The 9955-nt window shown below is 50.8% G+C and overlaps 1 protein-coding gene across 1 annotated transcript; it reads right to left on the bottom strand.

Moving 5' to 3' along the window:
* Window positions 1-3230: 3230 nt before the first annotated feature.
* On the bottom strand, window positions 3231-8590 carry LOC136176311 (spermatogenesis-associated protein 31E1-like). Its single transcript, XM_065946495.1, has 4 exons — window positions 8443-8590; window positions 8069-8129; window positions 3955-7794; window positions 3231-3300 (listed from the first exon to the last, which is right to left on the bottom strand). The coding sequence occupies exons 1-4, from the start codon at window positions 8588-8590 to the stop codon at window positions 3231-3233; spliced, it is 4119 nt and encodes a 1372-aa protein (XP_065802567.1).
* Window positions 8591-9955: the final 1365 nt, after the last annotated feature.

The following is a 9955-nucleotide window of genomic DNA, read 5'->3' as shown; positions in this document are numbered from 1 at the left end:
CTGGAAAATTCCATGGACAGAGGAGCCTGACAGTCTACAGAACATGTGGTTGCAAAGAGTCAGACATGACTGGGCACATACACACATACATCAAGCATAGACTAAATGATGCCTTTTATAAGATTCCACACAATTTAAAGGAAAACGTCCATTTTTAACCCTGTAGTGAATGTAAAATGGAGCCTGCTTCACTTTTGGAAACTGTACATTTTAAAAGAATTATTTTTAAAACTGAATCTTTCTAAATAGCTCATCAATTTAATCTATGTTACCTGGACATGAGGACCTTACCATATCTTGGAAATATGCCTAATTCCATTTGAGGGCATTACCACATTTTAAGAAAAAAAAAAAAAAGTATATTCTTGTCAGAGGGGAAAAAAAGAATATAGCTAGATACATGATTCATTTGAAAAATCTTCACATAATCTTTAGCCTGTTTAATTTAAAAATAAAACAAAACCCAAGCCTGACACAAGCTGTTATATATAAAATATTGAGTTAGTCACACGGCCCCCTTGGAGGTGAGTGAAACTCCACATGCTTTGTTGGTTTATGTTATTCCTAGAGCCCATTTGCTGCAAGTCTTTACCTTGTTTCCAAGTAAGGAAATCTGCCAAATTCAGTTCAGATATCCCAAGAAATAATATATATATACATACATATATATTGACCCTGTCTCCCTGGAAGTGACTAAGATACTTTCTCTCATTGGAGTTTGACAGCATTTTATTCACATTTAAAATCTGTGATTCACTAAGCAGTGGGACAGGCTTCTGTGGTGGCTCAGCGACTGCCAGTGCAGGAGACTTGGTTTCGTTCCCTGGATCAGGAATTTGGTTTCGTTCCCTGGATCAGGAAGATGCCCTGGAGAGGGAAGTGGAAACCCACTCCAGTATTCTTGCCTGGGAAATCCCATGGACAGAGGAGCCTGGCAGGTTATAGTACATGGGGTTGCAAAGAGTTGGGCATGACTTAGTGACTAGACAACAACAACAACAAGTCTTGGGGTAGACCTCTAGCTAATGAAGATCTGTGGCAAGACTTGCAGGTCTGTTGTAATTCTTCTATTCAGAGGCAATGGTTACAAAAGATCAAAAATGATGAGCGTTTCTCCAGGCAGAGAAGCCCATTTAGGGAAATGCTTACAATGCTCGGATGTCTTAGAGTTCGGGGAGCGGGTGTCAGGGAACAGTTGATGGTCCTTCTTCTCTGTGCTGTCAGCTTAAGTGACATCAGACCTATGAAGGACCTGTCAGGGGTGGATACTCAGGGCCTGAAGAACACTTGTGAGGTGTGTGTGGGAGGTCTCAGAGAGGTCTCTGTGGGATGATCGGAGAAGTCTCTGCGTGAGATTTCTCAGGGTGGGTGTGTGGGAGGTCCCCGTGTGGGGTCAGTGTGGGTACTCTTAGTGGGGGGGCCTCCGTGGGTTGCCTTTTTTCCCCTACAACAGCAGAAGGGTGAAGGGACATGCCCCTGCTTGGTTTTGCTCTTCTGTGATCCTTCTGGACAAGTGCCTTGGGGGTCCAGCTCCCCCAACCCCCCGCCCTCATGTCTTGGTGCCCATGAGAGGACCCAGCAGCAGCCAGATTAGGGTCCATGCTGGGGAAATCTGGACTGTCTCCTGAGCTCCAGAGTTGGGGGGAGCATTCTGTGGCCTGGGTCCCAGCCCCTCTTTCAGGCATTGGCTAAGTCCCCACTGCTGTGCTCTCCCTAAAGGATTGGATCCAGAGGCAGGACCTGGCTTTTGGGAGAAACCACAGCACAAGCAGGCCTGTTGCCAATGATCCCCACACCTTAGGTCCAGGTCCCACATGGTGGGGTCCTGACAGGCATAAGGGCAGGGCCATTCCTGCTGTCTCAAGGATCAGGGGCCTCTCCTGGAGCAGGTCTCTCCATCACAGGAATGACCGTGACACAGTCATGAATTGCTCTAAGGAATGGCTCCTGTCTCCCCACTTTCCAGTGTGGACAGGCCCAAGGAAGTAAGCTGATGGCATCCTTCTACCTACAGGTCACCTTCCAACCGATGGGTGACATATCCTGTCTGCTGACCTCTTCTTCCCCTTCTGAGCTCTGGGGTGAGCAAGGCTGATAGCAGGTGAGACTTCCTATGACCCTTGAATGGTCCCTGGGCCTGTTGAGTCCCATCTCTCCCCGGAAGCCTCCTTGGGCCACACGTGTAGGTAGAGGTCACAGACCAGAAGTCTGTCCCAAGCTTCTGGTCCTGTGAAAGCTGATTATTTATACTTGTGGAGAAGTGAAACTTCCCTTCTCGGAGGCTCTACTGTCTCTGGGAGCCTGGCCCTCTGTGGAGGAGCTCCAGATGTTCTCTGTCTGGGCTCTGGGAGCTAGAGTAGGGGGAGACTCAGGTGGGGACACCAGGAGCCACCAGGCTCCTAACTTCTTTCCTCTGGGCCTGTAGGCAGTGGTGGAATGCCAGGCCTCTTTGATCACTGCATGTGGGGAAATTAACAAGATGGCACCAATCAGATTCTCTCATCCCATGCTCTCATGCCCTCTTACCCCATGTTCTATAAACAATGACTGCGTGGTTATATAATGGCTGAGATCACTTACAGCACTGCGTATGCACATCATGAGGGACTTGCTTAGTCACGGGCTGCTTTGTGCAGTACACTTGTGTGAGCTTTACATGAGAGCGCTGGCTGCTACTCCACAGGGGCTAGACTGGAGTGACACCATGGTTATGTTATATGAGGGTTGTGTGCGGTGCACCCGGATGAGCTTCACCACGAGCCCTGGCTGCGGCTGTTTCGGCGCTCCATTGGAGTGGTATCATGGTTATGTTATATGCAGTTATGTTGTGGCAATGTTATGGTTATGTTATGGCTGCCACTACAGAGGCCAGGAGAGAGGCTGCGTTATGGCTGCCGTGTCAGCCAGGAGAGAACAAACGTGTCTGCAGCTCCTATGGCTCCTTGAGTCTTCTTCCAAACTCTTAGCTCAAGCTTTGCCTACCCTGGGTTCGGTGAACAGTGTGAACAGCAAAACAATCGGCACTGTGGGCAGGATCAGTGATACACTCCACATCTACGGGCATCTCTGCCACCAGCCTCCTTCCTCTCTATCCCACCCTAGGGGCGCAGTGTCCCACCCCCAGACGGTGAGGTGACTGCACACACAGTGACACTCCTTCCCTCCCCCCATGCGAGGTGGGTCCTGTGAGCAGGGCTGTCCTCTCCTCCAGGGCAGGGGTGGATAAAGCCTCAGGAGCGTGCATGCTCCCCACCACACACCCTTAGAGCTGGGAACGTATGATCTTTGTCCTCACCACTGCTACAGAGTAAAAGAAGGGCAGAAGTAGGGTGACACTCCTGGCCAATCTCAATCCCAGTTCCTTCCAGGAAAGAAGGGGGTTTCAGGGCAGTGTCATCTATCCCCCCCCCCATGACATGAGGAAGAGGTTTCTCATACCCCCAAACTCCTCTCTTATTCTGACATGTGAACTTATTTCTGACACTTTCTGGAGCTGAGGGGAATTTCGGCCTCTGCCAAGTCCTCCCCTACAGCTGCACAAGTTCAAGGTAGAGAACAAGAGGGAGAGAGGGCTGAGCTGGATCCTGAGAAGGGGGAGGTCTTTAAGTCTAGTTCCTACCAGGAAAGCTGTGACAAGTGTGTTCTGATTGATCAGAGGTTTATTTTTGAAAAAGACAGTGCCTTGGACAGTGGAGGCTATGGCTGGAAACACTTGTCATTTTTGATCTATGCTGGCAAGCTCTGCCTAGAGGGGGACCTGGCTCCCTGGGTAGGGCAGCCCATTTGGTGCCCCTGGCACTGGTCCACTCACTGTTTTTAGAACAGCTGTGGCCCATTGGGGTAGCTTGGTGATGGCAGGATGTATCTCCCACCACTCTCCTTTGCTCTTGGTAGGAGGAAAACCTATGATAGCAGTAACGTGGGCCTAATGGGGCCCAGAGTTCTCCTTGGCACCAATTTAACTCCGAGGCATGAGGCCTATAGTGAAATACCATTTTCTCCTTCAGGATCTTTCCAACAGCCGTCAAGAGAACCTGAGCCTCCGCAGTCCTGCTGTCCGTAATCAGTCTACTTTTGACTGGTTCCTGGGTCTGGCAGCTGCTGTAGTGGCTACTGTAGCCAGTAGTGGCTGCTACAGGCTGGCCTTGTTGCAGGTGCTCTTCTGATCTTTTGCTTTTATTGGGGAAAATCCACTGTAGCAGCTGCTTAATCCATTTTCTGAAGTGGCTTTCTATAGGAACCTGTCCCTTCTTCAAGGTAAACTGGTAGGACTTGCTTCTTAGTGATTCTACTGATTCCTTTTCCTGGCCAGAGTGGTTCATCCTGCGGGCCTGGTAGGCCCTCCGTTCTGCCAATCCTTTTTTACGCTGTCCTAGTTTGGACCTCCTGTAATTCCCTCTCCCATCAGTGGGGACGAACTTCTTGCTCTGGCACGTACGTTGGGGCTGCCACCTTAGGGCCTCCTGCTGCCCCTGGCTGCTCCCTCCGGTTGATGAAACATCATAGAGCATCTGGGAATTGGTCGTGCCTCCACTGGACAAGGTCTGGGAACAGGACAGGGATTCCTGAGAAGGCAAGTTGTTTGCGGCAATGAACGTATCTGAGCGACGGTTTTTGAGAAGCGTGCTAGTGGCCCCAGTTTCACAGTCTTGAAGGAGCACATCAGTGGCCTGGCCTTGAGCCTGTTTCTGCTTATCTGTGAAACCTTGGCACTCAAGCTTATGAAGCTGTGCCTCAAAGTGTAGATCTTCTAAACTTGAGGCAACAGACTTTGTATTCAATGAGAAGCATTTATTGGATTTTGGAGACTGTGATCTCCTCAAATCCATATTATTACTTTGCGATTTGATCAGCAAGCAAGATTCAAAAGTACTTTTCCAACCAGAGTCCTCTTCCATGGCCTCTTGTTCCATGGAAGATTGGGACCTTTCATCAAGTTCGACTACTGTCACACTAGAGTAGGAGTCTGGGAAAGCCCATCCCCCGGCTTTCTCCTGTGGCTCATTGCTGGCCATTGCTGGACTTGGACTGCTCCAAGGCTCTGGGTTGCCTTTGTCAGCCCCCATGATATGCTCATTGTGCCAGATTCTGCCCACAAAGTTGTACGTAGGGGTCTGAGAAGGAGGCTTGTCTCCCTGACTAGTCAGAGGGACCTCTGAGGGCTTAAGGGTGCCACCAGGTAGGGGTCCTCCCATGACTCCCTGGGTTTCCTCGCTGGCCCATGAGGGAGTGGGGAAGGCAGTCTCCATGGGGAAAGCTGCCTCGGTTGTTACCATTCTCTCTCCAGCTTGGGGCTGAGGAGGTTTTCCAAAGACCTCTGTAGACTGGGCTTTTGAGCGGTCCCCAGATTCACAAGTAGCTTTCAAGGTGGATCTTGGAAGGGGTATGCAGTGGGCCTTTCTCAACTTCAAGCAAAGTATGAACTTGAGGACCTTGAGGAGTAAGCCCCACATATGCTTCACCCGAAATTTTAGTATATATGTTTCCAAATCCTGTCTGACATAAGGACTGAGGACAAGAGACTCATGGAAGGTGTTCATGGAGGCTTCCCCTCCCTGAGAGGAATCTAGATTTTCTGTTTCTTGATAAGCATTTGACTCTCCGGAAAGATCTACAACACGGTTGGCAGTAAGTCTCAAACAATGGACACCCACAGAGATTGGACTCTCTTGAATCTGCTTAGTGTTCACGCCCATAAAGACTCCCAAACCTGGATGCTTCCTGTCTGGACTCAACTCTCTTTGTGACTCAGCCTTCACTCCTGGAACCTTCACTGTGGTGTTGGCTGAGATCATATATAGATCTTTCAGGATCTTCCCCACACTTTGTTCTATATCCTGGCAAAGGTCCTTTTCTGGTGGGATCCTTGCCGAGGATCTGGACCCCATCTTCTGTGTGTCCTGGCGGCTTTTGCCTAGAACTGCAGAGGGTATTGAGGGCCCCTTCTTAGCCTGTACCTGACAAAGCTTTGAGAATTCACCCTGAGGCCGCATCACTTTCTGAGAAGCTTGGATTCTGCAGGGCAGGTCACTCTGTTGCTGCACGAACCTTTTGGTAAGGTGGTGCTCCAGGTTCTCCCGAACCTCAGGGCTGATCAAATCCCCAAAAGGGGTGGCGACAGAGATGTGGGCCTCGGAAGGCCTGCTCTCCTGGGAACGGTTGGGGGTGACTTGACTAAAAACATGCTGATATCTTTTAACCAACGAGGGTAAAATTTTCCCACTTTTTAATTGCTTCATCAAAAAGTGATGTTCCAGGTTTTGAATTGCTTTTGGGACAGAAATTTGTCCCTTACTTTGGACTGTTGCATAAGATACTTCACCATACCTCTTCTGTGGTTTAGAAGAAGATGGTTGGATTGGAAGAGATGGTGAGATATGAGCAGACCTAGGTGATGGTTGACACTGGGGCATGATTGATGTCAAAGGCAGGCGTCGGGTCTGGGTCTCTATGCGAGCCCGAGGTGATGGCTGACATTGGGGTATGGTTGTAGACAAGGGTTGGGGCTGGGCCCGGGTCTGAACGTGAGCCCGAGTTCGTGCTTGACAATGGGGCATAGTTGGAGTCAAGGGCAGGGGTTGGGTCTGAGTCTCCAAGTAAACCCGAGGTTGTGGCTGATATTGGGGCAGGACTGAAATCAAGGGTAAGGGTTGCGCCTGGGTCTCCATGTGACCCTGAGGTGGTGGTTGAAACTGGGCCATGGTTGGAATCAAGAGTTTGGGTTGTGCCTGGGCCACAGTGGAGGTCAAGGGCTGGGCCACAGTGGAGGTCAAGGGCTGGGACAATGACAGCTGTGATGTTACTTTAGCCGGAATTTGGAGTGGTTTGGTCTTAGAGCATTCATTGAATAAGATAGGGTGTAACTCTAAAGGGGACCCAGGTACTGTGACAGTAGCCACCAGAGACTCACTGTGCAGAAAAGGGAGACCCCAGAAGAGATGGCTGCATGTCTTCTCTAGAGGGTCCCCCAAAGCGCCAGGATATGGGGCCTTCTCGGGACCAAGCAGTTGCTCTGGCTTGCCTTTTATGATCCAAAAGCCTGCCTCCACCTCCTTTCCTTTCTTCTTCCAGATCTTTAATTCTACTCTTTTTGTGATTAGTATCTCCAGCAGCTTCTGGGCATCCGGGTTCACAAAAGAGATGCTACCCGCCTCCACCTGTCTGTTTGTGAGGTCTCCCCAGAACGAGGCCTCTGCCGGATAACTGGAAAGGTGTTCTTGCTGGGACTCAAAGTGCGTCACAGTGGAGGAGCTCCAGGTGTTTTCAGCCCCCTGCCACCAAGACAGGCCTGAAAGGGGGCAGCTTGAATGGACTAGGTTTGAGATGGCTGGTCTCCAAGGGGAGGGTGGAGATGACCGGTGTGAGATGGTGCCCAATGGGAGTGCCATGGATTCACCCTGACTGAGATTCAGCATGGCCCCTGGTGGCTGTGGGACGGAGGAGGCTGTCGGAGGTGCAGGGCGGGCCACTGCATCAGGGGAGCCAGGCGGGGTAGGAGAAACAGCCAGTGGCTGGGGTGAAAGTCTGTCCAGGGGAAGGAAAGGCTCTGGTATTTGAGAGGCACTCAAGGAGGAATCCGAGTGAACAGAAAATAAGGCGGGAATTGAGTCTGAAGAACGGGTGGAGGCCTGAGGTAGAGGCTGCTCAGTCAGAGGAGCCGGGGACACGGTGGGAGCAGTCTCTTCCCTGTATGGCTGGTGGGCTCCAGCAGCTGCTGCTTTGCACACCTTCCCAAGGGGATCTTGAGAGGCGAGCTGATGAGAGTTGCCCTTTTCAGGGAACCTCCCCACGTGGCTGCAGGAGACAGGAGGCACAAGCTGCAGCCAGGAGCCCCTGGGGCCAGGAGGGCTGGGCAGGCCAGGCAAGTGTGGCACTTGCAGCCCACAGCCCTCCCTGGCCCCCTGCTGACTTCATAATGCTCCTGCTGACCCTCACACCAGGGTTTTTGCCATACCCCCACCCTAGGACTCCCCCTCCCAGCTCAGCCCCAGGCTGCCTGAGGCCCTGGGATCACACTATAGGATCTGAGAGGAATAAGAACCCAGGAGAGAAGGGGAAGAGTCTTTACGGTTGCAGAAGTGAAGTCAGGTCCCGGATCTCTTCCAATTCTTTCAGGCAATCTCTGCAAGCTGAAAATCAGAAGAGTGGGTCATGGTGGTGAAGGCAGTGGCCTAGGGGTCTTAAAGGAGGCTGAGTGCACTGTCCTTTAAAAGGACACTAGTGGGAGATTGGAGTCCAGGCAGCAGGGTCCAAGGCTGTCTAAGGGCCCCTGACAGTGGCGGTGAACCTCAGGAAAGGTTTTGTCGTTTACAAAGTGCTTCCATATCCATTGCCTCCTGCTGCCCTCACAACTCCTCCATGGGGGTCTCCCATGGCAGGGGTCACCTCAAAGATGAATCTAAGCAAAGTTAACATGTCCACACTTGGACCTGGAGGTCCCACCTCCCAATCCAGGTGCTATTGGTCGAACGCAGCCCACACCCCCCTGCTGGGCCACACCCATTTCCAGGACCCTCACAGCTTCATTCCACACATGGAATCTGGGAAGTATCTGTGTTCTGCTCTGCTCCTCAGGAGCCTCCGTGGGCATTCAGTTTCCTGAGGGGCGGGCCCAGCCACTGGACTCCTCAGAACCCATTGAGTTGGGCCCTCAGGGCCAGATAGGGTGGGGGCTAACACCCGGGGCACACAGGACTGAATGGCATAACCTACCTTTCAGAGTTTCATTTTTCTTGCGACTCTTCCTTCTTCTCCTCGGCTCAATTTGAGGCTGAGAGACAGAGAAAGCAAGGACCTGGGACCCCAATCTCATTCTCCCCTTTCTAGACAAGCATCGGACACTCAGTGTCCATACATAATATGACTTTATACATTTAACTAGCAGAGTTTGTGGGGGTTTTTTCTGTTTTTTCTTCCCTTTTACTCATTTTTAAAGGGAATAAAAATAATTTTTTTGAAGAACATAAAGAAGGATTTTCAATGTGAAATTCATCATGGTTCCTTTGTCACTGTTCCTCTACTCAAGTAACACACATTCTCAGACCCATTGGTGAATTTGAGCTCCATCAGGTAGCTCTCTGCTTCCCAAGTCCAGGAACCTACTCCAGCCCCCTCGCTGAGGCTCTCAGGGCCTCGGCACTGCCTTCAGCTCAGCCGTCGTCCGAGATAGCTGTTCACGGCTGATGAACTGATGCTCAGGAGTCTGAGGATTTCCACTTTTCTGAATCAGAGAGACCCCTGAGACCTTTTGGCTAGAAATCCTAGTGTTCACTGTATCCCCTTCCCAGCCTGGTTTGTCCCTGGAGGGATGATGTTGTATACTTTCTTGAGAATAGACATCATATTCTTCCCATCTCAGGGGTCTCTCTAATTGATTCAGAAAAGTGGAAATAATAACAGAAGAGAGAACCATGTGCTTGTGAAGCTGTGCCAAGGGTTCCTTACCTTTATGTCTCCATGTTTCCTGGGAGGTGGAAAGGATGGATTATTCTCGAGAAAGGGAAGGAACAGGAAAAAGAGCCCCAGTCCAAACAGAAAGGCAAGGATGGTATCAGTCAGCCAGTAAGTGGAACTGGAGTTCAGCCAAATATCAAAGGTGCTTTTCAGAGAGAAGCGAGAATTCTCCATCATCTGTATCACACTGCTGCCCTCAGGCAACTGAGCACAGGCTGTGCGCCTGAGGACTTAAATACTAGGCCCACATCACAGAGCTGTGGTCTGGTCACAAAGGGCTCCTGAAGGTGAGGAGGGAGTGACAGAGGAGGAGGCTGGACCCTGGTCTCTCCCCAAACATTGAGCCCTTCAGCTTTATTCATCTACCTTCTCTGAGCCTTCCCATCCTACCTTCTCATCCTGTTAGGCAGAGATTTTAGTTGAGTGTCAGGGCATCCCATCTGGAACTCAGGTAGTGTTCCCAGATATGTTTACTCTCAGGATACCCTTGCTTGTAACTCCA

Source organism: Muntiacus reevesi, chromosome 10 (assembly GCF_963930625.1).
Source record: "Muntiacus reevesi chromosome 10, mMunRee1.1, whole genome shotgun sequence".
Lineage (NCBI taxonomy): Eukaryota > Metazoa > Chordata > Mammalia > Artiodactyla > Cervidae > Muntiacus > Muntiacus reevesi.
The sequence above is the reverse complement of the archived record's forward strand: the minus strand, read 5'-3'. Positions and strand labels throughout refer to the sequence as shown.

Coding starts and splice junctions, on each gene's coding strand:
- LOC136176311 (XM_065946495.1), bottom strand. CDS start 8,590: ATGCCCACGGAGGCTCCTGAGGAGCAGAGCAGAACACAGATACTTCCC. Junction 7,795..8,068: donor CTGACTTCACTTCTGCAACC/GTAAAGACTCTT, acceptor TGTCTCCTGCAG/CCACGTGGGGAGGTTCCCTG. Junction 3,301..3,954: donor CATGCCTCGGAGTTAAATTG/GTGCCAAGGAGA, acceptor TTTACTCTGTAG/CAGTGGTGAGGACAAAGATC.